Below are 27,569 nucleotides of genomic sequence, written 5' to 3'. Positions count from 1 at the left end.
TTTTTAAGTAGTGGCAAACCAGGCTGTGATATAGTCACAGGGCAGATAATCTGAATTTGATGCTGTATTTAGAAGTCATGTAGCAGCTTTGCTAGGAGCAGGTGAAGAAGTCACCACCTTTGGAAGCTGCCCCATCCTTCTGTTATAACCTTCACAACTAAACTGTGTTCATGTTTGTCATCTACTCCTGTGCAACATGAGATAAATCATTATAAGCCAGTTCTGCAGTACCAGAGTCCACTGGCAAATGTGCTGCTTCAGATATTTTGGGGAGGGATGTGTAATTTAGAGCCTGGACGGATCTGTTCTGCTGCAGCTGGGAGAAGTGGATTATTCTGCTGCTGCCATAGAGCCAACCCAGGAAAACAGGGACATTTTTCCTACCTGCATTTCCCACCCGTCCCCTTGTGAGACGATGCAGTTGCATTTCTGAAGGACAGACCTCCAGCAGCTGAGCCAGCTGCCTTCAAATTGTTTCATTTTTGCTTTTAGATTCTGGCTACTTGTTCAGTGGAAGTCGACCTGCCTCACAGTCCTCTCAGTCCAAGGAATCTCCGACATCAGGTACTGCACTGGGCCTGCCAGGCCAACTCTCTGCAGGATTTGCAGTGAGTGGCTTGAAGCACATGGCTGAATTCTTTCCTCCCTGCTCACATCCCAGTGAAAATGTCAATTGTGCTGTTAGAAATGCTGCAGGGAGAGCCCCAGCTGAGTGGGATTGCATTAAAATCAGGTGCTGTTTGTGTTGGATGTCCTTCTCCCTGGGAGAGCTCACAGAACAAGGAGCCCTTCCCTGCTTAAAGCTGAGTTGAGCCTGCTTTGATAGGAGACTTCAATTGTTCCTAGGGCAGCTTTTTTATTGTGCTTTCCCAGCCCCAGGAACTGTTAATTTGGCTGCCCTGGCTGCTCTGCCCTTTTGCTCCCATGTCCCCATGATCTATGTGTTGCCCCTCTGACCCAGATGGATCCCTTGACTGGTTTTGCTGCTGGAAATGCAGTGACAGCCTGGGCCAGTTGTGCAAACCTCCTCACATCCCTGTGCACCTTCCCAACAGCCTCTGAAGGACATACCAGAGCAATCCATTTACCTGCAGAATGTGTAATGGAAGCTCTCCTGGATGGACACAAGGGAGCAAAGAGAAAGCTCACCAGGCTCCTGATAACCCGATTCCTGAGCCATTCCTGAGTGTACTAAAGTGCACGTGGAATTCCACAGGATGCTCTGAGTTGGAAGGAACCCACAAGGATCAGAAAGTCCAGCTCTTAAGTGAATGGCCCATACAAGGATCAAACCCACAGCCTTGTTGTTATCAGCACCATGCTCTGACCAGCTGAGCTCATCTCAGGTTTCTCCGTGTTTCTCAGTGTGGGAACTCAAATAAGGAATTTCAATACAAGATACGTTGGACGTTTGCAACTCCCGTTCCTTTTTCCTGTAGAACTGATAAAGAAAACTGTGCCTGTTGTATTTGGGTGATAATCTCATGGTTTCCCCTCTGGGGATGTCTCCATTTCAGAGCACTTCTCCCTGCTGTCTGGCAGCTGTGCTCCCTCCCGCATCCCCTCCCCAGCACCATCCGTGGCCGGATCTGTGACTTCCAGCTCGGGCTCCCTGCGGTTCCGCCGGCCCCTCATCAGCCCTGCCCGCCTGAACCTGAAAGGACAGAAGCTGCTGCTGTTCCCATCCCAGAATGAGGCCCTGCTCACCCCAACCAGCTCAGAGGAGCACACCCACTCAGACAGCAACATCTTTGCCCCCGAGCTGTCCAGCTTCCCGAGGAAGAGCCTCAGTGAGCGGGGAATGCCCGGTATGCTGGCAGCCTCCTGCACTCCTGGGAGGGCACTGGGAGGGAGGAGTTGGCTTGCAAGCACAGCCCTGCAACATCTAGGCCACCATTAGATGAGAAACCTTCAAGAGAAACCCATGTGGTGGTGGTGGTGGGCTACCAAACTCCCTTCAGAATCCACTGGCCTGAGGAGCCTCTTGGCTGCCCAGGCAGATGTCCTTTTCTCCCTGGTGGTGCCCCAGGAATGCTGCTGCCACTGCCTTTACCCTGGCTTGGAGAGCTCCTTTAGCCATGGGGGAGGTGGTGCTGCTCTGGGCAGTGTATGAGACACGTGCAGGCAGTTCTGCTGCACAGCACTGAAATTTGCCTTTTGCTTCCAGTTCCTGTCCTCAGTCCTTTCATAATTTTACCAGGCAACCATCCATTACTCAAGTCTAGCTGTAATCTGGTAGCTTTTGCTACTTTTGGCTTCTATTAGTGCCTTTTGAATTTTCCTGTCTCCTTGCAGAAATGAGATCTGCTATGGAAGGAGGGAGTATTTGCAGTGATAATTCCATCAAAAAGGAGGATCACTCATCACACTCATCTACCTGTGTGGTAGACACAACCACCAAAGGGGAGGATTTGGCAGGCTGGAGAGGTAAGTGCAAGTCATGTGAGTGTTTCGTGCATGTGTGAGCATTTTTGTGAGGGTAACTGAGATCTTTCCTGTGCTGCAGTGACCTGATCTTCAGATCAAATAAACAAGTAGTAGCAAAATGGAACTCGTGCCTGCTATTCTAAGACCTTAACAAGGCTGTTCCTGTTCTTTGGACTGTCTGAAGAGCAGTGACAGAGTGCTAAACTGAGACAGGAAAAGGGGTGGGGATGCAGGTGTCAAGAACAGTGATGAGATTGAAAATAGAGCCAAAGAGAGCAGAGGAATCTTCCCTGACAGGAAAAGTCCTTCAGTAACTTCTGCTTATGGTGAAAACACTGGTCAAAGAGAGAGAAGCAGTACAGCCTGTGTTCACTGTTCTCATCAGTTCTTTAATACCTCTTTCTGCTATTCCCTTTTTTCCCTGTGTCCCCCTCCTCTAAGGTCACTTTGGTACCTCTGCTCTCCGGGGCCTGCTGGCTGTGAGCCTGACCCTCAACGCTGTGTTCACGTCAGCCTACGTCTACCGGAGCCTGCGCTGATCTGGGCCAACACTCCCTGTCCTCCTGGGTCCACCTGGTCCTGAGGAGACAACAAGAATTCAACCATGGCTTCATGTCTAATGGCCATGCCACTGGTGCATGCTGGTTTTTAAAGAACTACTGTACACCCAACACTCACGACAAGGAACCTGGGTAGCTGCTGCCATCACTTCCAGGTAGAACATATCCCAGGATTGCCCCTGGAGGTGGCAGAAAGCTCCAGTTCAAAGCAGGAGGCCTGTTAAACGGCCCACACACTTTTATTTCAAAAGAACTGACCTGAGACACAAGCCTGAAAATGCGTGAGCTACGTTTTTAGGAACCTATCCCAGCTCTTCTTTCTGACATATTGACCTCGTGCTGATGGTGCTGGTAAAATGAGGAGAATTAGAGCAAATGAGCTGAAGAAGAGGGATGGCTTAGTAGCTGGTGCTGGGCTTTGGCTACTGTAGCAGCATCCTCAGTCTCTGCTCGCTGGTTCCTCTTCTCTCTTCCCTTTGGCACTCTCCTCTAAACTATCAGTGAATTTTCTTTAGTTGCCTTAAGCTTGCCTAAGCACGTGGGTGACCTTGGCTGCTCTGTCATGTTCTTGCATCTTAGATTTCCATGTTCTTCCACCTGGACCTGGCCCTGAGGCCACTTTGACCAGTTCTCCTTCTGGTCATGCTGGTTCTGTCCTGCTGTCTGTCCATGCCTGCAGCCACACTGTGCTGCACAGCCCCCACACAGACATCCTGGGGGGGCTGCAGCAGAACGAGGATGTGCTTTGCTTTACCCAGGAGGCATTAATTCTGTTCCAGTGAAGTCTGTAAGAAGAAAGGATCCCGCTGTGATTTGCACCCCAGTCAAAGGGCTTCAGCTCCCAGCTCTGCTGGTGTTTTCACTGCAGCAGTGGGTGGCAGAGCTTGTTCTTGCTGTAAATCGCACACACCTGTTCTGTCAGAGGTGGGTGAGGGGCTGTCTGATTGTACACATCTATCCACAAACCTGATGCCTCAGTCTGGGATTTGCTGAGTAACTGTTTCAGATATTTCTTAGTTAAATGCCCAGGTGCTCTCGTGAAAAATGCCAAACCTGTACAGTTCAGCCTTCTGGATAGATTCTTTGTTTATAACCCAGGGGAAGTAACCCTTGATTTCTAAAAGCAGTTTGTCATTTGGCATTTCTGCTTTTGGGTGAGTCTTCAGCGTTGCTCGGAATTCAGGGGCCATTTAGAGTATTGTGCAGAACACTCAAAATCATTTAGTGCATCCTAGGGGAAAAAAAAATGTCTTCATGTTTTGATGTATAAATACCAAGTGCAAAGAGAAGATTTACCAGTGTGTCAAGAATACCTGGTGAAAAGAGAACTGGCTGGCATTAGCTGTGTATTTCTGGAAGCAGGACTTGCTCTACTAAGAGTTTTTCTATTGTCTCTTTCTTTGGGCTCCTTTACCTCAAATTTCTCTCCCCCACCCCACTGTCCCGTGTTTGCATCTTGAATTAGTGTTGGGCTTACTGTGTCTTTTCCTCCCTTTCAGTTTGCTGCTGTTCCCTCTCTTGTGCTCTTGCATGTGCAGAGAACAAAGTGTATCAGTGCTGACCATTCTCTGCTCTGAACCTGGAATTCACACCTTCCTTTCTCCTCAGTTTTTTTCTTTTGTGTTTTGATCAAGTCCCCACCACAGCCTCACTTAGTACATCATTGGAGTCATAGCCAGACTCTCATCAGCATGCATATGACAGCTTCAATGGGGCTTTACTGCTGCTGATTCAAGCGCTGAAAAATTTAAGTCTCTCTTTGTCTTTTCCGGGTCTCCCTGCATAGTTTCAGCAGCCCACTTCCAGCTGCTGCTCCCACCCTGCCTGCAGGGAGATCTGCTCCTCCTGCTCTGCCTGGCACAGTTGGAGCACAGACTCACCCACACGTGCTGATCTGAGAGGCTGAGGAGATGCCACTCCTGACTCTGCATCTCTCCCAGCCCCCTCCGGGAGCTGCAGCACCTCCCACACAAAGCCCTGGAGCCAGGACAGACCTGCAGCAGGAAGATGTGCTGTGGGCTGATGATGGATTCTATTGTAACTTGCATGAATTGTTCCTTGTAGCCAAACTGGACCCATAACCTTGCTGTAAAAAGATCTTTGTCCCCTTTTATAGACTTCTGCAGGCTCACTTGAGCATGTGTATAGGCAAGATGCTAGCAGACCAACTTTCAAGCTTCTATTTAAACCTCTGCTGTTTGGGTTTCGTGATGTCCTGGTGTAGTGTGTGACATCTCATTCACGGATCCTTGTCCTACCTGAGGGGCCTCCTGTACAGAGACAAGCTGCCAGGAAATGCTGTGGCTGTGCTTGTCTTTGTCACACCAACAGATGTGCACTGTGACTCCACATATGCAAACTTCCCACCTTCGCCTCCCAGCCTGCTCTGGGTTTTACCATCACACCCACCTGGATCCAAGTTGCTCTCGGTCTCGACCAGATTGCAATAGAAACCTTCTCCTCCTTTCCAGCAACCAAGAGCTGCAGCCTCTCAACACTCCTCTTCCCACCCCTATTCCAGAACAGGAACACTCTGATCTGTCACTGCACTTCTGCATCTGAAACTGTTCCTGGAGGGGTGTTTGGTGACCTTGTCCAAAGCAATATAAAGACTTTGGATTTTATTGCTGAAGAGGGAAGACAACCAAGTTTTTCATTCTGGTGCTAGAACACTCTCCAGTGGTGCTCCCACAGTTGTGAAGCCTTTGCTTGAAGAATCCACGAGTGTGTGTGTGTGTGTGTGTGTGTGTGTGTGTGTGTGTGTGTGTGTGCAGCTGTATAAAAACATCTGGAGGGTTTCTTCATTTCAAAAGACCTGAGCCCGTGTTTGTCTCTATATTGTTGGCCTTAATCTAGCTCGTAGATACTGTGTCTATCTCGCTGCTCTTTTCTATATGAAGCTGGTTTGGAGGAAACAAAAGTTGATCTGGTCCCCCTGTAAAAGTCTTCGTGACTGATGTTGTTGATCTTCATACAGTGTTGGTCAGGGGGGAGATTTTATTTTTCTAATATTTTTTCCTACAGCAAAAATTGTTGGAGTGGAATGGAAAAAAGATCTTTACAAAGTGGTGTGATAAAGATGTGAGCATTACTTAATAATACCAACAGTTAATGATCAGGTGGAGTATAAGTGAGCTCTGTTTCCAGACCTTTTCCATTTCCTACCTTCCATTGGAAATGCCCAGGTACTTTTTCTTTGCATATGGGCTTGTTAGGCATGTTCTGAGACCTTGCAGATACTGTAGATGATTTTGCTGTTCCGACTTAGAAAAAATTTGGATGTTAGAGTTTGGTTCCAGTTCCACAGTCTGGGTAGTTTGGCAGATGTGACAAATATTGTGCCCGTATCTATTTGATGGGATAGAGGGAGTTGGTAGAACGAGTTGTTTACCTTTTTACATAAAATTTTAGACTATAAATTGGTCACTCTGGGGTGGGTGGGGGGGAACTGGCATATGTAGGCCAGATTCACTGAATTTTAGGCTGTTTGTTCAAGCAACAGATCCAACCTGTGAATGTTGGATTCCCACTCTGTTTTCTTGGGTGATGGGGATACCTGTAAGACACTGCTGAGCTGGCTGGGTTCCTTACAACAGGGCAGCTGGAATGAAGGGCTTGTGTTGCCTGTGGATGCTGCTATATTTTTTCTTCCAAGCACCATTCCTGGAAATAACAATGGTCTTAACCTCTCTCACAGACATTTGTTAAAAGGTTAGAAAGGGCCAATTTGGCCAACACTTTTTTTTTTCTTTTTTGCATCCAGAAATTATCATCACTGTGTCCTGTGGTGGGAGTAAGGTACAGAGTACTTTTGGATTGAATGGGTATCTAGAGAGGGTGAGCAGGACAATTTCAAGTCCTAAACCTTATTTCCTGTGAAAGAAAGACTGTATGTTATGTGTGTATACTTCTTTGGGGAGCTCTATCACTGTACAGTTTAGTTAAACGTGCTCCAAGGAAGGAGAAGCTGTTCCTCAGAGGTTTTTAGTTCATGCTTTGTGTTTAAAGAAGAATATTTTTCTTTAAAAAATAAAAATGGATAAGTTTTCACCTTAGTGTGTGTGGTCCAGTTATATGCACACCATACTTTTGTGTTCATTTGACACTTCAGGGATTTTTTTTTTTTTGTTCTGTGAGATGGTGACTGGGAGTGTTTTATGTATTATTGCATGGTCTTAAATTTATGTTTTTATTTTGAAATGTATGTTAAGGGACAGGTGGTATAAGCTTTTAGACATAGGCTTTCTGAACACAGGTTTCAAAGGCTGTCATTTTCCTCCATTTATACTTTTATGACTCATGTTTAGATTGTTAAAACGGGCTGCTAATTTGTTTCAAGACCTGGCCGTGTATTCTCTGTATCTTTAAATACCTGGAGAAGTTCTGTGTTTTGCTGGGTAGGAAGGGATGCACTTCTCAGGCACTTTTCCTTTCACCTCTGTTCTTTCAGTGTTGGAGACCTGTTTGATGCTGCAGCCTGTTTTTATTTCCAGGGTGCTGTGGTGTTTAATTGCTTTTGCATTACACAGGGCAGAAAAACAACCACTGTGGCCACGCTGCTGAATCTTTTCTCTGCTCCATCATAGCTCCCTTCTGCTGTTGGCAGATTTGTTATAACCAGTAGGGATGTTTCATTCTTAGCTATTTAAATATTTCCATCCAGCCCAGTAGAAGTTTTCTGTTCAAATACCTGTGCAGTATTTTTAAAATATGAGCCACTAGTGTTGGTAGTTTTTGTAAATGGGAACAGCAGCCTGATAGTCATCGATTTTTTTTCCTTCTGTTTCTTAGCCCTGTACAACTTTTGGAAAAGAGGGACTGATTCCTTCCAAAAACCCTTCCGGATTTTTTTTTTAAATTGAGACACTTTTGTGAGTTTTTAATTAATTAAGGGTGATCAAAGAAGTAGTTTTTAAAGGAGGGTTTATTTTAATTAAATAACTGGCATCGGCCCACTAATAATTCTGTGCATAGGGATGTATTCTGAAGGATTTAGTGACTTGCACGGATGCAGCACCGGTGGAATCGGGGTTGCTGCAGCAGAGCTCTGCTCCTCCATCCTCCTCCCGGTGCCTGCAGGGACCCCCGAGCGGCCCTTCCCCGGGGGGGTGTTGGCACCTGTAAGGAGCGGGTGTGCAGCCAGGTACCCGGACCCGCCGGAACGGCAAGAAATGGTGGATTTGGCCGCTTTTACTGCGGGGATTTTTGCCCCCCAAGCTCCGAGCTTTGCCGGGGCTGCCTTTGCCCGGGGCCGCCCCGCGGTCGCTGGCTGTGTCTCGCTCCTCGGTGTTTGGGTTTGTGGAGCCAACGCGCCGTCCTGACCCCGCCGCGCCCCCGAACTTCCCGGAGCGGGCCGGGCCGGGCCGAGGGGTGGGAGGGGACACGGGGGGAGAGGGTTTTAGGGCGGCAGCGCGGGGCCGCAGCGCAGTGGGGCCATGGGCGAGGCGGACCCCGGCGAGCTGCGGGCGGCGGGCACCGACCCGGCGATGTCGGGCACCGACCCGGGCGAGCCGCAGAAGCCTCCCTACACCTACGTGGCGCTGATCGCCATGGCCATCCGCGCCAGCCCCGAGCAGCGGCTCCCGCTGAGAGGCATCTACGCCTTCATCGCCGAGCGCTTCCCCTACTACCGCGGCTGCTCGCCGGGCTGGCAGAACAGCGTCCGCCACAACCTCAGCCTCAACTCCTGCTTCCGACGCCTGCCCCGGCGCGGCAGCCGCGGCGGCGACTGGGTGCTGGATCCCGCTTTCCACGACATGTTCCCGGAGGGCGATTACCGCCGGCGCCGCCGCCGCTTCCGCCGCCCGCCTGCACCATCATCATCATCATCATCATCCTCATCCTCGCCGCCGCCCGCCCCGCTGCCCGCCGCGCCCTGGTCCCCGCCGCCGCCCGTCGCGGTGCCCCCGGTCCCCGCAGGCTGCTCGCACGGGCCCTGGGCAGCGCTGGCGCTGCCCCGCGGGTGCCTCTACCCGGAGCTGCCCGGCTGGGCCCCCGCCGGGCTCCTGGGGCCGCCGCAGGGCTTCCCCGCCTGGCCGCTGGATGCGGGGATGCCCCGCGAGCTGGGCGCCAGGATGTCGCCCTCCTTCAAGTGAAACCCCCACCCCGGCCGGGCTCGGGGCGCTGCTGCATCGCCGCTGGGTTCCCGAAAAAGCGTTTGAAACCCGCCGGATTCCTGAGAAAGCGATTTCAAACCGCCCGGGAATCGCCGTGTGAGAAGTGCCAGTTGCGGTGACTGGGATGCTCCCCCTGTCTCGGTCCTCTGAGCCCCGAGGAGGATGAATTGCGCTTCTCTACTGCATCGGTTTGGATTTGGGGAAGGAGGGATTATGGTTTTGTTGTTCGAACCTTCAGGCAGGGGACGAATTGGGTTTTGGTGTTTGAACCTTCAGGCAGCCTGACAGGGAGCCGCAGAACACGGGCGACCTCTGAAAGTACGCGAGGAGGAGTCATGTACGTGCTACTCCTTGGTTCGTGCAGGGAAGTTATTTTTTTTCAAGTGTCCTTAATTTATTTTGAAGCTTTTCTTTCAAGGTTTGTGGAAAAGCAATATCTATGTTGTGGGGTTGGTTTGGGGTTTTTTTGGGTTGTTTTGTTTTGTTTTGTTTTGTTGTTTGGGGGGGTGTTTGTTTGGTTTTTGGGGGTTTTTTTTTTGGGGGGGATGCCCCAAACCAACAAACTCCAAAGGTGTTTGGGTTAATACTGGAAATCTTGTGGGTTTGTATTTGAAGTGAATTTATATGGAATTTTTCATACGGGTTGTTTTATACTGTTGCTGGTTATGTATGTTTGCATACGTTCATTGTTAACAAGTTTCTTATATATTACCGTGTAATAATGTTTTCCCTTTGGGTTTCAGAGGGACTAGTTTTTATGCTTTTCTCTCAAAATAAGGGTTCAGAGACAAAATATGTTTCCAATAAGAACCACGTTTTAAGTTTAAGAGAGAGAAGAATTCAAATACTGTTATGTGAAGAGCAGCACTCATTGTATGTTATATTAATAAATAGTATTTCCTAAGAGTTGTGGCTTCAAGAAGTACTTAAACTATTTTGATGCTTTTTTGAAAGTAGGTACAACTGAAATCCAGTTTTATAGTTATTTTATATTTTTTTTTATATTTATGAAGTGATTCTGGATGTCATCTTTAAATTCTACCAATATGCTATAAACAATGAAATACTGTTAGATTTAGCTGGGGCAACAACTTTGTGGTTGTTTTTACAGGATGCCAACACATTAAAGATGTTGCAGTTCTGTCATGTTTCAAGTTGTTTTTTATTTTTCATCTCATTTTTCATGTAGCTCCTGATATCTTTAAACACCAAACCATTTGCTATACTTCGAAGAAGTGTATTTGGACTCTGGTTATAAAATCAATTCAGTGCCCAAAGGGGAATGCAGATACATAAGGATTGCTATATTTTGAAGCTTTTGGTAACTGTATGTAACTGAAGCAAATTCTTGTGGAGTTTTTGTTCTAAGTAAGGTATGATTCTGTTCTGCTTGGCAGAGTTGTTAAGTGCCTGCTGCAGTTTAGAGCATATGTGAACAATTCATATATGTAAAACTACAGCTGCTGAATTTTGGGTATTGATTTTGACCTCTGCACTCCCATTAATTCCACAGTGCACACAATTAGGGAAATAGGAAGGGTTTCTGAAAGTCTGAATCTCATTGTGTGCCTCCCACTGGTGGTTTTATCTGGATTTTCTGATTTTTCCATTGCCCAGGTAAAGGTCCGGTACATGGAGTCTCCTTAGAAACCCGGCGGTGGGCCCCGTGCAGGCTGAAACCTGTCCCCAGGGTGGGGGGGTTTCAAGAAGGTCTCTCTGGGTGGGGTTTGATGTGAAATACCCTCTCTCGGAGACAAGCAGCGGCTATGCCCGTTCCTGAAGGGCCAGTACATCTTTTTTCCCAGGGAATCCCCCCGTTATCCAGAGGCCTGGGCCCAGCTGGGGGGGCTCAGTGCCCTCCCCTCAGCCCGTCCCTGCCCCTGCTCTGTGCCGGTGAGGCCCGGGAGGGTCTCCTGCCCCGGGGGCCCGCACTCGCCTCAGCCCGGGGGATGTTGTACCCCTTTGTGCCCGGCCCAGGGGTGGCTCCTGGGCTGAGGCTGCCCATGGCTCCGCATCCAGCTGGCAGGGATGGGCTGGGGTAAGTGATTAAATGATGGCCCTTTCTTTACTTCCATTTCGGGACGCGGTGCCCTCACACTGGGGGGGGGTGGGGAGGATGAGGGGAGCTCCCTCCTCAGCCTCCCTGCCGGGGGTGCTGGGCCAGGTGGGCTCCAAATGCAAAGACAGGGCTGCTTTTATGCTCCCCTTAAAGTAAAGATCGCTCCTGCAGTGATTATTCCTCTCGGAGATAAGAGATTATAAAGTGAATTTTATAGCCCGGTGGTTTCGGGGCTGTGTGCCCGTGGCTCGTGAGGCGCTCGGGCACCGCTGGCTTTTGTAGGTGCAGAGTGAGGAATTCATCATCCATTCCTGCTTTGTCTGTGCTGTGGTAGCAGCGATGCAGCCCAGGCAGGCAGAACGAATTAAAAAAAAAGTGATTTTCAGATATTTGAAACCATTTGCAGCAACTTACCGCTAAAGGAGCACTTTACTGGGTGTTCTCTGGCTCGTGTAATCCTGCGGGTAGCAAGACACAGACATTTCGTACTCAAAAGTAGACTTAACTGTTGGGGGTTTGTGGCTCTTTTTTTTCCTGTTGTTATTTCCCATTTTAACTTTTGGATTAACTGCGGCTCTTGTGTCTGGGGCATCCATTCCCACACAGAGATGATGAGCCCAGTGGAAATCACTGTCGGCATCTGGCCCGAGGTTTTCAAAACCAACGAGTGAATTTGGGTCCTGGACACAAGATTTTTTTAATATCAGGCATTTAAAAGTCTTTCCATTTGGAATTCTACAGTTACACTTTAATTTGGGAAGAGCTGATTTATTGTTCATCCCTTGTCTTTGATGATTTAGTAGATGGAAGTTCCTTTTTTTATGTTGGAGATCCTGTGAGGACTGTCTTATCTTTCATCTGTCTGTGTGAGATTCAGTAAATAAATGAACTTCCCAGTTAACTCTGGCTTTTAAAAGTGTTGGGCAGGGAGGTGTTTGGGGGCGGGGTATTTTTGCTGAGGTTTTTGCAGGGTTGGTTAAGTCTTCAGGATTTCCTGGAGCAGTTCTAGTTTTTAACTGTCCTGGATGTATTTAAATTATAATTGTAGTCTATCAGCAGACTTCTGTGCGATGGTGTTCACAGCTACAGCATTCAGGCCCCAGGCATTTCTAAACAAAAAAATGTTTACTGTCTAGAAAAGGAAATTGTGGTCAGTACATAAGCCTGCGTTTTATTCAGCAACTGCAGCAGAGACACTAGAAATGACATTTCAAGCTTTACATAATTACTAATACATAGCAAGAGCTCTGTTTATATGTCGGGTTTCTGAAGAACAGGAAATAAATATGGATGGGGCTAAATCCTGCAAGATAATGCTGTGTATTAGAAACTGCATGAAATGCTGAATGCCTTCGGGCAGCAGAGATTGTGAGAGAGAATGCAATAGGAAAGTAGTCTCAGGTTTCCAGTTAAAGCCTGTGTTACGATTAATATTGTGAATAAATGGGCACAGGAGTTCTGTGCGTTAAGAAATGCTAATAATGTTGTCAAATTATACAAAGTAATTATAGATGCAGGAATTTTGCATTGGTCCAGCTCTTGATATTCATCTCTCAAAAAAAAACACATACAGGTGTGGCAGGTTTTTGAGGACACAAGGAAGAGTCAAGAGCTTTGTCTTCTTTTTCCAATGGGTTTATGTGTCATGTTGGCCCTTCATTGCTTTTAGCAGCCTGTTTAGTTGGTAAAGAGTGATTTATTTGCCAGCACTTTATCGCTTTGTGATTGCCACTAGATGGGGCGTTTGTGCCAGCATCCCAGAGTGAGGATCGGTGCTCGAGGCTAAAACGGGTTTTTAGTGAAAGCCCAGCATCTCCTCCACCCCCTCTGGAAAAAGGAAACAATAAATACGTGTTGGAGCAATGTCACAGAGAGATTCTAAAACCCTGCACATGGAGATGGGAACGTCCAAGTGCCATTTTCACCCGCAGTTGTCCCTCCTGCTCACCCCCTCCCAGCTGGGCTTGGGTAATTTCTCTCAAGGTGATGAGGTCCATGGGCAGGTCCAAACAGATGCAGGTGGAGTTCATGGTATTCCCTGTAAGAATAGTAGGGATGCACGTGACTGAGCTACTTGTGGGTCAAGCATTTGGATTGCAGACCACTTTGTGAGGAGCTCTTCCTCCTCTTATGCTCCTTATTGCACCTGCTTTGTCCTTTTTTCGGGAGCAGGTTTGGGTAATGAGCCACAGCCCCAGTAGCAAATGGTTCTGTCTCTTACGTGGATGCCCTGATGTGGATGCCCTGATGTGGATGCCCTGATATGGATGCCACAAAAGAGTTAATCATCTCTTTTAGCTGTCTGTATTCTCCAGAGGCTCCTTCAATTGTCAGCGGGGATGGGCTCCTCCAAAGAGCTATTCAGAGCACTTAGACAAAGGCCCTGCTCTGTATCTCACCACTTATAGAAGCCTCTCTCTCTCTTCATTATTTAAAAAGACAAATAAAAAAACCCCTAAGAGCCTGGGAAGACTGGCTACCTCTGCCGGCACAGGGAGGTGCTGGGAATCCCCCTCAGCCTCATTCAGGCACCCCCGAACTCCCCCCCAGCCCCTGCCTCGCCTCTGTGGCTGGGACAGAAAGCTGCTGCATGGGCTGCACTTAAACCAGGGGCTGGCTCCCGGTTTGCTCGGCTTTCCTGGCGGCTCAGAAGGGCCGGAGCCTGCCCTGTGCTCTGCGTCCCTCCAACAGCTGAGGCTCTTACTGGTAAGCTTCTCTCTTGGGCTTGCGACTGCATTTAGAAAATCTGACCTCTGCTTATTTTTCTTCAAGTTATACCCTCAGGTCAGCATTCTTATAGGTTTTGTAAATAAACCTCAGCCCAGCACATCCCTCTGTGAGCAGTGCAGAGGCTGTGGGTATGACTGAGGAAATACAGCGTTCCCCTTTCCCACCAGTAGGTATCAGACTGTTTAATTCTCTTCCATTTCGTGGCCTCAAGTCTGTCTTCACTCCTTCCCCTTTGGTTTTAGCAATTAAAAATTGGTTTATGTGCTACTAACAGTATAAGAGGAGGGCAATTTATCTGGTGCCAGTAGAAGAGGAGGCCAATTTGGGGGTGGTCCTGAGTTAGTACAGATATAAAAGACTTTTGATTGACAAAATCCAAGCAGGGCACGGGGAGGTGCTGATATTTTAACAGGTTAATCCCCACAACTGACCCTGAGCTGTCACTCACTGTGGGATGTGCTGGGTCATTTTGTGCCTTCATTTTGTGAGCTGTTACCCACTCAGGTTGTACACACTCATCCCACCTGTGTTCACTTTAAATTTCGAGTGCTGGTCTCCAGAAGCACTGGCCAAGCTGCCTTTGGTGTTGGGCTTCTTCTTCCTGGCTTTCAGCATCACCAGGATTCCCAAGGTGTTGCTCCCTTCCCTCCTGTGTTACTCAGATGGTTGGTCAACATAAGCCCAGATGTGGTTATGTGCAGCGACAAAGCTGGGAATGCTTTCCATGGAATGGAACTGGGGTATTTGTGTGTTTGTCAGCAGTTTGCTCGGCCTTTCTGTCCCCTACTTGTGTTTTTGCCCCTGACTGTTGTTTCCTCATCTCCACCCTTTTAATCTCTCAGCCTTATGCTGGAGACTGAAGAGATAAGGGCATGAGCAAGGAAGACTCCTGCAAAACAGAAGTCTTTGTGTCAGAGTTTGCCAGCAGAGGGTGAGTTGGGAGAGCTGTGAATGCAGAGAGCTGCAGGCAAGATGATCCTCTGTCCTTCTTCAGCAGGGAGATGAGACTCAGAATCCTTATCCTTTAAACAGGTTACATGGGCATAAAATGGTGCAAAGAGCAGATTGATTGCAGCAGACCACAGATAAAGCTCCAACAGCCTTAGGATGGTCCTCAGGAGATATTTGAAGCTGCAAATCTGAACTTTTGAGGATAAAGGAGTCACACACTTTTTCCCGGAGGGCAAAATGGATGCAGAGCTGCCTGTGGAGCAGGGTCTGTTCAGCCTGTTCCTTTTATTCCACGGCCATGGGACCCCCCCCCAGGCTCAGCAGAGCCCAGTGAGATGTTCCCCTTCCTGCTGCTGGATTTCCCCTCCCTCCATGGCTCTCCGGCCACGCGACTCCGTAACCAGTTTCCCGTCAAGAGCGAGTAGAGCATTTCTCATCGAGAATGTGGCCTGTGGTGAGGGGGTGGGAGGGGAAGAGGGGGTGGGGTGAGTGCTGGGGGAGCTGGTGCCGGTGCAGTTTCGTGCCTCAATCTGTATTCTCTCTCTTCTCTGCATGGCTTCCTGTTTTTTCACACCACTGCTCTTAGAAACAACAAGCTGCAAGCAGAGGGGAGGACAGGGGTGGAGGTGGGTAGGCTGGAAGAAACCTCTGGAAACACCTGCTAAAGGTCCTGGTGCAGGCTCCAGAAAAGGCACTGCAGGGTTATGTGTTCCTCCAGGTGGGATCCTGTCACTGTGTCCCACAGAAGTGGCTCTCCGAGGGGGTGATGCTGGGTGGGTGTGTGTGTGCCCCTCATAAATGCACTGCTCAGTGCTGTGCAGCAGAACTATCCATTAATTTGCTCCCTTGGCAGTTTTCTTCTTCAAGCTGCTCTTGAATGGACAAAACTAGACCGTGTCCTGTGCTTAGGGATCTTGTGCCAATCAGCCAGACGTGCTCGGGGCCAGAACAAAGCTGGACGTTGAACCACCAGTGCTGATTCCTGCAGAATCTGGGATTCTGTGCCCCAAAACCCACCAGGCAGTGTAGGTTTGCTCAGGGTGTGTGAAATGGGGAAGCCTCTGGTTTGGAGTGCAGCAGTGAGGAGCTGCCCCACCTTCCCACCACCCCGGGCAGCCTGAACGGAGGCTGCACAACAGTGAACTGGTCAGAGAAGTGGTTCCCAAACTGAGAGCCAGGCAGCAATTTTTAACTGAAAATTAGCAAAGAATTGAAAATTCCCAAGAGCTGTGACTTCTGTTTTTCAGAGGCCCGACAGCATTCATAAAAAACCAAAGAAGTTGCTGTTGATGTAATTCCTTCATTTACCGCTGTTTTCTCCCCTCTGTGTTGGGAGGGGGACAAATGGCCTGTTTGACCACCAGTAAGAGGCAAAATGTGAAGAAAGCTATTTTAAATCTGTAATTGGTCTTTGTAGGTGAATAACTTGAGGGGTTGAGGGAACTGCTCCACAATATAGACCCGTGTCACTTCAGCATCTGGTCTGTGCTCCTGCTCAGTGCCACGTGCTTTAGAGGCACCAGCAGCCCTGTGCTCTCATCAGTGTGGTTATTGCAGAATGGAAGATTATTTTTAACCTGAAATCGCTGTGTTGCTCCTTTGTCTACCAGTGGGTCAAAGAGAAATTCTCCAGAAGCAACAATTTTTGAGGAACTGAGCTACATGGCCACAGACACTTTGGTCCAAGGCATGAGACAACTGGGTGTTTCTGAGATGCTATTTTTGTTGGTGACATCAGAGCTTTGGTTTGCTGGCACGTTGCTAAGTGACTTCAAAAGCTGCTCCTCTGGATAATAGTTGCTGAGTCCAGAGAAAGGTAAATAGAGGATCAGGCTGCAGAGTCTTGTTCTGGCTCTGGTCCCTCTCCCCAGGAGTTGGGTGGGCAGCCAAGGGAGCACAGCTGCTGGAGGAGTTCCTGGCTTGCCAGACAGTGCTGTAGGAAGGAGATGAAAAATGGGAAAGATTGCATCAATTATTGAGCCTTGTAAAAATAATTAGCAAGGCAACAGCAGGCAAACGGGCCAGGAGGAGAAGGAAAAACAGCTGCCAAAGCACAGGGAGACAGAACTTCACTGGGGATGGGAAAGGAAGGGGAATGGGGTAAGATACCCCTTCACTCAGTGGCTGGGGAGAAATGAAAAATAATGTATGAGCTTTGCAGGCAGAGCAGGGCAGGGAGGGAGGGGGCATCCTCTCATTCAAGCTTCTTCCACCAAAGGCTCCTGCAAATTAAGTACCATTTTTGTGGCTTTTCAATAGTTACCAGCAGTGCCAGTTGTGAGCAGTGATACAGGGAGAGGAGCACAGCTGGTGCAAGTGTTTGTGGAGGAGGAGTTGCTTGGCTTTTCCATATTTGAGTTGGTACCAGGGCTGCAAAGGGATCGGACAGAATGCTGGTTAACCCAGGCTCCTAAACGACAGGAATAGATTTCCACTAGGATTCCTTTTTTCTCCTTCATTCTACAGTTCCTTCCAGAGCCACCAGCAGGCACATGAATGATTTTTTGCAGTGTAACGCTGTGGTGTCTGATCTGTGGGCAGAGCTGTCTGCTGTGATACAAGGATACATTAATAAGATTTAACAGCCAGTCTCTGCTGTGTGCTGGATGTCACTTGGTCGCTGGTGATTTCATGGTGACGCTCATTCATGTCGTCCAGACTAATTCCTAGGGTTGTTCTCCTTCCTGGTTTGCTTTCCCATGACAAATCTTCCAGGGACCTCTGCTTAGAATTTAGCAGGTGCTCCCTCCTTGCCCTGCCAGCTCTCACAGAGATATTTTCCTGTGTTACCTGAGCAGATCTTTTGCTTTTTGTAAATCTGTGATGCACACAGACAGCATAAAACTACAACTGCCTTGTATGTTAAAGGAAACAGCCTGTCACTTGGCTGTTCTCAGTCCTCCCACCAGAATTTTGTTCTTCAGTGAAGGCAACCAGCCAAAAAAGGGGAGGAAAAAGCAGTGCTGGGAGAAGCCCCTTTAACACAGAGCACTTGCAGTCTGTGGAACTGCTGCCGTGCTCCTTCCCTTGGGGAGAGCCAACTACACATGTGTAGTAGAGGGTGATTCACTCAGCCATGATAAGATCTAACAGATACTCTTCATTGAGGTAAACAAACAAGTATCAGCATAAACTTAATACTAGAGCTCAGTTGCCTCTCTGTAATGGAAAGTTTCAGGGAAACTTTGGGGGAATTTGCACACATGCAATCAGAGCTGCTGACTCCTCATTCAGAGCAGAGAAAAACATCGTTTTCTGAATCAGTTGTGGGGTTTTTTTTATGGCCTCTTCCTCTATTTTTTTTTTTTTTATGACATAAAAGAAGCAGTGTGACTGGTTTTAATTTTCTGCTATAAGGCTGGTCCCAAGGGAATAAGTGGGGGAGGACTGCTGGACAACTCACACTCGGTGTCTTCTCCTGATGCTGCCAGTGTGCAGGAAGGCCACTTTCCCTGGACCCACATGCTGGGAGCACTGTTTGCAGGGCTCAGCCAGTCTTTGCTAATCCATATGTGGGCAGGACATGTGTTTGCCCGTGCCAGCCTGGAGCTAGAAGGTCTCCAAAGCACAGCCGAGGTAGCAGGCACTGCCATCTGTCAGCGAGCTGGAAACACCGGGAGTCAAGAGGGTGATCAAAAATTAATCAGGGTTTGATTGTCCCGTGGCTGGTCACTGCTGTCTAAGGTGGTTGAAGGGCACTGAAGGGACTTGGCTCTGTCAGCAGTTCTGTGCAAGTTTGTTGGGTGTTCTCATCTTCACTTTTTTTGCAACTTAGCAGGATTTCACGTGCTGGTTTTCATCGTTTGTAAGCTGAGTAGATGTTTGGCTGCCTTCCCTCCTTCAGTCAGCTGGAACCCCATAAAAGAGGTTCAGGAAGAGGAGTAGGGAAAAATGCTCTGATGCTGTGGATTGAGCAATTCTCAGTGCCTGGGACAAATCTGTTACCACCAAACATGCTGAGGTGTCCATTATCAGAGATGAGGCCAGACAAAGGTTCAGTAAAGGCAGGAGCCATGGGGGACGAGGGCTCAGCCATCCTGGTAAATAAGATCAGATGCCTGTACTATTATTTTGCCAAGAGGAGGGATACACATTTCAAATCCCTGTAGGATTTGCTGGTTCTGATTCAGCAGTAAAAAAAAAAAACAAAAAAAAAAAAAAAAGAGGTGTGGGTTTTGAGGGGTTGGTTGGTTTGGGTTTTTTTGTCATTTGCTAATCTGAGGGAGCTACTCCAGTGTAAAAGTTTGCTCTGTGGATATTCATGTGACCACAGAGTAAAACTCCCTGGTGTTTTGGGAACAGGCAGCAGCGCTGGTGTCCAACCCCCCACTGCTGAGTGTGACTTCCCATCAGAGGGAACAGGCAGAGCAAGCACAGCAATCAATAAAGCTTTGAAGGAAGGCAAGAACGGTAAATAAATAATGTGCTGGAGGAATAGCCAGGGCATGACCCGTCAGCAGTGAATGGGCTGTAAGTGGGTGCTGTAATGGCAGTAAAAGCCCATATGGCACCACCAGGAGCTCTGTGCTTTGAGAGGGCACTCGTCTGTCTTCAGGGTGGGAGCCCAGAGAGGAGTGTGACAGGCTGGGAAGTGGCACAGGAATAGAAACGTTTCTGCGAAAGGAGAAGTCCAGGAGGAGAGGAAGGGTGTGTTTTTAGAGTCCAAGGGCTTGTGGAGCTCCTTTGCTTTTGACACCGAAGGAATCACGTGTCGTCAAAAGGTGGGATTTGCTGGGGGCTTTTCAGGGGGAGAGGAATGTCTTTAAAGGCCCCTTTTCTTTGCAAATTTTTCTTTAGAGGGCTGAGTGAGTATCTTGGTTCCCAAGGGGGCCCAAGGATGGATGAATGGGTGGATGACATTGAGGTGCTGGAGCAGGTCCAGAGGAGAGCAACAAGGCTGGGGAAGGGACTGGAGCACAAGTGCTGTGAGGAGAGGCTGAGGGAGCTGGGGCTGTTCAGCCTGGAGAAGAGGAGGCTCAGGGGAGACCTCCTCACTCTCTGCAACTCCCTGACAGGAGGGGGGAGCCAGGGGGGGGTTGGTCTCTTTTCCCAGGCAACCATCAGCAAGACAACAGGGCATGGTCTTAAGGTGTGCCAGGGGAGGGTTAGGTTGGGTATCAGAAAGAATTTCTTTGCAGAGAGGGTGCTCAACCATTGGAATGGGCTGCCCAGGGAAGTGGTGGATTCTCCATCCCTGGAGGTTTTTAAGATGAGACTGGATGTGGCATCAGTGCCATGGGCTGGGAACCACAGGGGGTTGGATCAAGGGTTGGACTTGATGATCTCAGAGGTCCCTTCCAACCCAGCTGATTCTGTGATTCTATGATTCTATGATTCTGTGATTCTATGATTCTATGATTCTATGATTCTATGATTCTATGATGGGTGGTCATTTCATTCTCAAAGTCACACACAGCAGAGGGGCTTGGCAACATCACTGTGCTCTACAAAGAACACAGACCTGTGGAGCTGGTGCTTGTGGGAGCAGAGATTTCACTACATTTTCCCATTAAACTTCCAACACTAATTCTGAAAGCATCACCTCGCCAGAGTTGTGCTCAATCCATCTCATTTTTGACAGGGCTGTGCCCCTGATTTCGTGCTGTCAGCATCCGAGCATCGTTCCTCTTGCTGCCTGTGAGCTCTAACCCCGTGTGTCTGTCACTGTGCTCTCCTCACCCCTGTCATTTTGTCACTTCATCCAGTAGACTTTGCTCTGTGTCTCTGCCCGTGGCCTTTAGGAGGAGGACAAATTGAAAAATCTGGCTCCTGACTGCAGCTAATTTACAGCAGTCACTCAAAACCCCCAACAGAAAGTGGGCAGGAGGAAGGAAACGAGAGGCTGAGTTTTTTCCTGTTGCAGGTAGCAAGGAAATAAAATAGGAAATTCAATTCAAAGTTACCATCTCGCTGAGCCCCCCCAGCACCACAGGCTGCAGGTGCTTTATGGCTGCTTGTGTTTGATGGTCTATTCCTCTTACTGTCAGGGTAAAGCTGGACTTGAGGTCTTTGTGATGGTGCAGAGCAGCTTCCAGCAGAGATCACTTAGAAAAGGGACATCCAGGCAGTCTGGAGAGTACCAAAATTCCTCCTGTTTAGGAGAGAAGGGGAGGGAGTCGCTGTGAGCTCAACATGCTGCTACAGACAGTGGCTACTGAGGACCTGGTGGAAATAAAGTCGTGTGAAATTCAATCTAAAATCTTTACAGTTTTCCAACCAAGCGAGGCACTGTGTGGGCAAAGGTGTGCAAGCTCTGTAATCTGTGTTAGATCACTGCCATTCTGGAAACATGGAAAAGTCACTGAGGTGAAGCCTCGTTCCTCAGGGGTGTAAAATGAACACGTATTGAAGAGAGACTGTGGACTCTTCTAGAAAGCAGTTAAGAATGCACATGGAAACTGCCATGATTCACTTGGTTTAATAATTGAATTAATATGCAGTTTTGTTTATGAATATGGACCAGTTTATTATCTATTTAGGAGTAGATGATTTATCTAACATGCTAGACTCAGCTAAAGTATCAATTCAATGAGTGGGACTCTTTTTTTTCCCCTTAATTTTAAACTATTCAGATATTTTCCTTGAAATAAGTAGTATGGTCTTCCATACTGTACCCTCTCTCTCTGGCTTTAGGAGGCTAATTTTTAAAGACCTTGCTGGTTTGTGATACTTTGGTTTTTCTCCTTTTCTTGGGAATAGCAGAAAATCCAACAATAAAGACAAGGGTGGGTGAAAAAATGCTGATTACTCTTAAAGGATCCAACACTAAATATTCCTGTTCCCACCGAGCTGGGAGGGAAACCAAGGCAGGGAGTTTGTAGCATGGCTGGTGTCAGGGAAAGGGGCAGGGTGAGACCTGCACATGGAGCTGCTGCCACATTTTAAATGATGATGCTGTAATAATAAACAACAGAGCTTTTTATGTGATGTTTTGAGGCACACTCACCCTTGGAGCACACAGTGCTTTACACAGATAATCCCAGTTTCCCAGTCCTGGTTCTGTTTAGGCTGGCTGGACTGTTCACTTCTGTGAAGTACATCTTCTCTTCCTTGTAAATATTTTTAAAGACGTAATGAAAACAAACATTATCTATTCCTGGACCAAAATTCGAGTACAAAAATCTTGCACTTTCCTGCTGCCGAAAAGAGTTTGTTTTTCCTTCAACACTGTTCCCAGGGTAAAAGCAATTTTACCTCCAGCTATGTAAATGAGTCTTCATCAATATGTCTCAGGTGGAAATTCCCCTGTTTGCAAATGGAAATTTTCCTCTGGTGACAGTAAAAATAATTTTCTCTCAGCCAAAGCCATGTCTCATTTTAGAAAAAAATATTTGAAAAAAAAAATTCCTTTCACATTCCTTTTCTCCTTCTTGTCACTGATGACTCATGCAGTGGCCTTTGCTACTAATTTCTGACTCTTAAGTGATTTTTCAGGTGGCTGCTAAAAAAATTCTTGAAGCATTTGTCACTGGCATCCGCCTCGTTTGGTAACAGGATACATATATTCTGATTTTCATGCAGAGACTGTGTTTGTTTGGGTTCTGAATGTTGCTTAGTTTGGAATACACATTTTAAACGCCAAACAGAGCTAAACAAAAACCACTGAAATATAACAAACTCATGCGTTTTGTGCAAAATATTTAGCACAGTCAGGCACCTGCATCTGTCTCGTGTGCAGCCAGCCAGCCACCCACACAAGATCCGGTCTTACTGGAAACAATTAATAAAGACCCCCAAGATTCCCAAACTGGATGAAGGACTTTCATTTCAGTGCTCTGAATTTATCACTGAGGTCTGGTTTTATGGGTTTTTTTTGAGAACCCAATGCTCACTTGAACTGTAGTGTGGGAAGACTTGGGTGCTACTTTTCTCCTGGCAGCAAAGAAAAGGATCCAGAATCCCCTCAGAGTAATTTCAAGATTAAGCAGGGTGGTTTAGTTAAATAGGCAGTTACAATTCATAATGGAAATTCGTGGGTTTATAGATCACTCAGATCGAGTTGTTTGTCCCTCCTGAAGAACTGAGAGTCAGAAAAGGGGGATGGAGCTTCTGCCCAGCTGTGTCTGACATTTTTTGGTTTTGTATCAGAAAAACATCTTCAACAGAAGTGAGTTTTTGAGCAGCATTCCTTGTGGGGGGGGAAATGTTCTCTGTGTGTGTTCGCAGGGACGTTCTGAAGCGATAAGGAAGTGATATTTTGTGTGGACACATTATTGATGCTCTGAACTTGTGAAGCACCGCCAGATAAAGGCCTCAAGTGACTTGTAGAAACAGCAAAGCTTCACAAAAATGCCCTGTGGAACACAAAGTAGTCTTGTCTGTGTTCTGCACTCAGAGAAAGCTGGTGTAGTAAAATCCGTGGCATCGGCACAGTGTGAGGAGTGGACCACGAGTCCCTTACTCCAGGTCCTGTCCTTGGAAGTCTTGGGGTTTCACAGCAGGGTGTGTAATTTTGCTGGGGATTTTTGTTGGTGTTGGTTTGTATTTGTGGGGTTTTTTCCCCCCCAAACCATTTTCTCCTGCATTTCTGCAGTCAGTAGCTCACCCTGTACCCCTGACTTAGCTGTAGCCTCACATATCTTGCCAAACTGGGTCAGCAGCCTCTCCTCCTATCTCACATTGGACTCACACCTTCCACTCTGTTCTCTGGGATGACGTGCTGCCTGCAACATCAGCACTTAAGAAGAACGTGCTCTTTTCCTTAACACAATCATTTGGCATGGGCAGAGGTTCTAACTTAGAAAATCTGATGAAGAAACAGCTGAGGAGGTTCATTTTGATAATTCTGTAGCAGAACTGCCTCCAGGGATTTTTCTCCTGTACAAGTCCTGTGGTGTTGCTGATGATCAAGATGGGAACCTCAGCTGCTCACTGCAGCTAACCTGGGTCAGTTCTTGTTACTTTTTTCCTCTGCAGACATTTGTGGGGAAATCATGGAGGAATGCACTGTTCTCCAGTCTGCAGTATCCTTCATTTAAATGCGTAGTCACACAAAGAAAACAGTATTTTTATCTGGGCAAGGACACCAAATTAGGCCACTCTGGCCTTCAGCAAGAGAGCAGAGTATCTTTTGTCATTGTTCTCCCTTCTCTCTGTCATTTTGGCTTGACACTGTTTCAGAGGCTTTTTGAACAGGCTGCTCAGGTCCTCGAATCCCACCCCCTAATAATTCACCATCAGCTCCATGCAGCTCAGGGAAAGACTTTGCTTAATGGCATTTTTTTTTGAATGCATGTCCATCAAAGAGAAAAAACACATGGAGGCCTTATCGTGGTTTTAGCCTCGGAAATCTCTCTTGTGGCAACATCAACAAGCAAACTGTGGCCTTGCTCTTGAAAGAAAAACAACTCGTGTTATACCACCGTGCCCTCAGTTGCCCTGAAGTCTGAGCTTTGAAATAACTGTCACGTTTGCCTTCAGAGAAATGTCCTCCTGGCAAGGTTGCTTGGGCACAGGTGAAGAATAGAGGGAAACAGAAACTGCCTGGGGTTGGTTAAGGATGTTTGTGCTTGTGATGCTTTGGGGTTTGTTCCCCTAAATATCCTCACCTGGTGTTCATCCCCTGCCTTGTCCTTAGCAGGGGACAGGCCAGTCTTGTGGAGCCAGAGGCACACAGAGTTTACAGTACATGCTATTTAAGTGTTTTAAGCAGTAAAAATGAAAGTGTGTGAGTTCTGAATATATCAGCAACATTTACTATTTATTATTTATTGTCAGTAGTGCTGTATTCCTATAGAACAGGAATTTATGTCAAATTAGGTCGGTGCTGTCGCATCAGTGCTAGATCAGAGCTCGGTTTCCCTGGGATGAGTGTTTGCTTTGATAATCCTTCTGGCAAGTTGAGCAGTTTGTGTTATCTCTAATGTCCCACCACACTGCTGACTGCTCTAGGAATAGTCATACGGGGCTTGGCATTAAAATTGTGACTTCATATCTGAATTTCCCTAACGAAGTTTAGGAGGTTTTGGATCTGGAGTTGGTTCAGATTAGTTAACGCTTTCCTCGGAGCATTAGCACTGATTTTCAAACTGATGAACATCCAGCCCTCCCCTCACCCTGCTTGAACAAGTATTAATACAGCAGTATGAAGTTGTTTGTGAAGTTCCTTGGAACTGTAAGGCTCTGCCAGCTCTGACTATTTGAAGTGAAGAACTGGAAAGCTCAAAATATGAAAATGAGTGTGTACAGAGGCTGGAGGCTGTGAGGTGCCGTTAATACTTAGTGCAGTTTATCCTGATATCCTAATGTCCCTTTGGTGTGCACATTGCTGTGTGCCCCAAATATATATATATATATATATGTGTGTGTGTTTAAAGGAATCCCAAGAGCCTGTAGCAGCGTGGTGTTGTGCTATAGCACAGAGACCTTTTGTGTAATACGTAAAAAGAAACTAATAGTCAAACCTTGAAGTAGTTTGGCTTGGCCAGGGGCTTTTCTCAGCAAAGGATGTGTCCCGTAGCTGTTCTCACACAGGTGAGCTCTCTGCTCCCTGCCAACAGCCGGCCTGGATCAGTGTGGCTGCGATCCTATTGCAGATCTCGTTGCCAAAAAAAAACCCCAAAAACCAACAAAAAAACAAACCCAAACCCTCCTCTGAGTTCTAAACAGGAGCAGGTTCCCAGCCGTGTCGGAGCGGAGCTGCAGCCAGGCGCGGTTTCCCGCTGCTGAGTCGCGTTAACCACATGGAGCAAAGAGCCCCCACTCTCCCAGAGCTGCCGGGGCTTCCTGTTTGCCTCGTGGTGCTAAGAAATGCGGCCGGTTTGGTGGCTTGGTTTGTTGGTTTGTTTGTTTGTTTACCCCCTGGCCCAGGAAGGGGAGGATGAGAGAGGTGACTTCTAGCCCGGCGCGTGGAAGCGGCGAATGCCGCTTCGGAAGGTGTTACTACTATTGGCAAAACTCGCCAACATCTCATGAACATTCGTTCGTGACACGAATGGCCTGGGACCCAGGAGGGAGGGCAGGGTGTTGGTCTCTCCAGGCGCTCCACTGGCAGTTGGAAGTGTTCTTGCTGGGTGTTCCTGTAAACACCAAGGTGTCGTGGTTACGTTACTTACTTGTCGTCATCCTCTTCTTTCTCCCGCTGTTGTTCCTCCAAATGCTGACCAGCTGTCTCGTCTAGGCTGGGGACATGGGCTAAATTTCTCCATGGTGTGACAGTGGTGAATCCCAGGCTGGGGTCTGCATCTTCCCCAAGCAGGACATGGCACCCCCCTGACTCAGCAGGAGCAGGGAATTGTGTTTCTGGCAAATTCACCAGCTGAAGTGCCATGGAGCACGTGCCACCGTGTATGCCAAGAGAACCCGAGAGCTGCGAACACAAAACTAACCTTTCAGAGTTTTAGGAACAACTCTGGGTAAATTTAAACCAGACTGGCATGCAGCAGAGATGGTCTTTGTGAACTGGCATGCCTTGCACGTCCCTCACACTGGGTGCATTTGGAGTAATGCCACGTGGGTGCCACTTGCCCTTCTCACCAGTGTTCTCTTCACACGCATCAGCACTGTTTGGTTCTCAGTAACACACAGGAAAAACAACTAATACCCTTCCCTTCTGTTCTCCCTGGAGGTCTTGGATCTTAAATCTAGCAGGTTGCAAACTGACTTTCAGGCCCTTTTTCCCCTTTCTGACAGTTTCTGGTGTCCAACTTCTCACAGGCCAGGTGGGCAAATGCCCTGTCAGTGTTCAGCACGGTCCTACATGTGAAACTTGGAGATGGTGAATAGAAAAGCTGTTGAAAAGGGGAAAAAAAATTGCAGAACAGAAACCAGAATTCCTGTAAACAGTCTGTTAAAAATATCTTCAACACATGTCAGGGCTGATGATTTAAAATAGACAATTTCTGAGCGTTAAAAGGTCACATGGAGGCACGATAGTAGATTCAAATGGAGTTGAAGAACAAATGTTTCAACAGTCACATTTTGTACTGATGGCAAGATATCTGTGTTGCCAACTAGTAATGTTCAGGGAAAAAAATGAGTCAGAATGCAAGAATAATGAGTTTTTCTTGGATGATAACATGGAAAAAAAAAAGAATTTATACCTTAATCACATGCCTCCAGCAGCAGAAGCTTTAGGAAAAATGGTGATTCCGGGAGTCTTAAAATTGCAGGACTAGTCAGGGTGACACAGTAGCACCAACCACGTCCTGTACCAGGATTGTTTTATTCCCTGGGGGGCAGTGAAATAATTAAAATCACAAATCCACACACACAATCTTCTCTCATTTGTGACTCAAAATACGGTGGGCGCTTCAGAGGAGACATGTGAAAAAACCAGAGATTTTTTTTCAAATGAACAAATGGTCTTTGGGCACCTAATTGCTGCTGAAAATTTAACGAGGCAGAGAGGAACGATTGTCTTTGAACACTAGAAACATTCCAGATCCCCATCTGCTGCTGCTTTGGAACCACTGATTTCCCCTGATGAGTGGGAGAGCTGCTCTGTGCGAAGGGTGCTCACAGCCCCGAGGGGGTGTGAGGGTGTGAGGAGTCCCCAGCCTTGGGCCACCGTGGGGTGCTGCACTGGTGGGAGGGACCCTTCCACAGTGGGTTGGTGCCTGGGTGGGTTTCCTCTGCAGCCAAGAGACCTGTACAACAGGTTGGAGGGAGAAAAAAAATGAGTGGATAACCCTGTACATCCTTGGCATCCAGCGTATAAAGGGGCGCTTGTTCTCACTCCCACGATTAGCAGGTGCTGGTGGAACACCAGGAGGTGCCCCTACCTCG

General features: G+C 47.7%; 2 protein-coding genes across 5 annotated transcripts in view; both read left to right on the top strand.

The window, feature by feature from the left end:
* The window catches only part of TMEM201 (transmembrane protein 201), a 29,106-nt gene extending 22,069 nt beyond the window's left edge, over positions 1-7,037 (top strand). For all 4 annotated transcript variants that reach the window (XM_032708965.1, XM_032708964.1, XM_032708967.1 and 1 more), the window contains exons 8-11: positions 493-564; positions 1,518-1,808; positions 2,296-2,427; positions 2,869-7,037. In XM_032708965.1, coding sequence (XP_032564856.1) covers positions 493-564; positions 1,518-1,808; positions 2,296-2,427; positions 2,869-2,966 — 593 coding nt within the window. In that variant the 3' untranslated portion in view covers positions 2,967-7,037. The remainder of the gene's footprint in view (positions 1-492; positions 565-1,517; positions 1,809-2,295; positions 2,428-2,868) is intronic.
* Positions 7,038-8,422: 1,385 nt separating this feature from the next.
* LOC116797618 (forkhead box protein D4-like) lies at positions 8,423-9,082 on the top strand. Its single transcript, XM_032709319.1, has 2 exons — positions 8,423-8,789; positions 8,931-9,082. Exons 1-2 carry the CDS (start codon positions 8,423-8,425, stop codon positions 9,080-9,082), a joined length of 519 nt encoding a protein of 172 aa, XP_032565210.1.
* The last annotated feature ends 18,487 nt before the right edge of the window (positions 9,083-27,569 follow it).

This window comes from Chiroxiphia lanceolata, chromosome 22 (genome assembly GCF_009829145.1).
Source record: "Chiroxiphia lanceolata isolate bChiLan1 chromosome 22, bChiLan1.pri, whole genome shotgun sequence".
Classification (NCBI taxonomy): domain Eukaryota; kingdom Metazoa; phylum Chordata; class Aves; order Passeriformes; family Pipridae; genus Chiroxiphia; species Chiroxiphia lanceolata.
This window is presented reverse-complemented; position numbering and strand designations above follow the sequence as displayed.

What these genes read in the sequence shown, in the direction of transcription:
- LOC116797618 (XM_032709319.1), top strand. Translation starts at nt 8,423, where the DNA reads ATGGGCGAGGCGGACCCCGGCGAGCTGCGGGCGGCGGGCACCGACCCG. An exon ending in GCGCCGCCGCCGCTTCCGCC is followed by an intron (nt 8,790 to 8,930) that starts GCCCGCCTGCAC and finishes GGCCCTGGGCAG; the next exon opens with CGCTGGCGCTGCCCCGCGGG.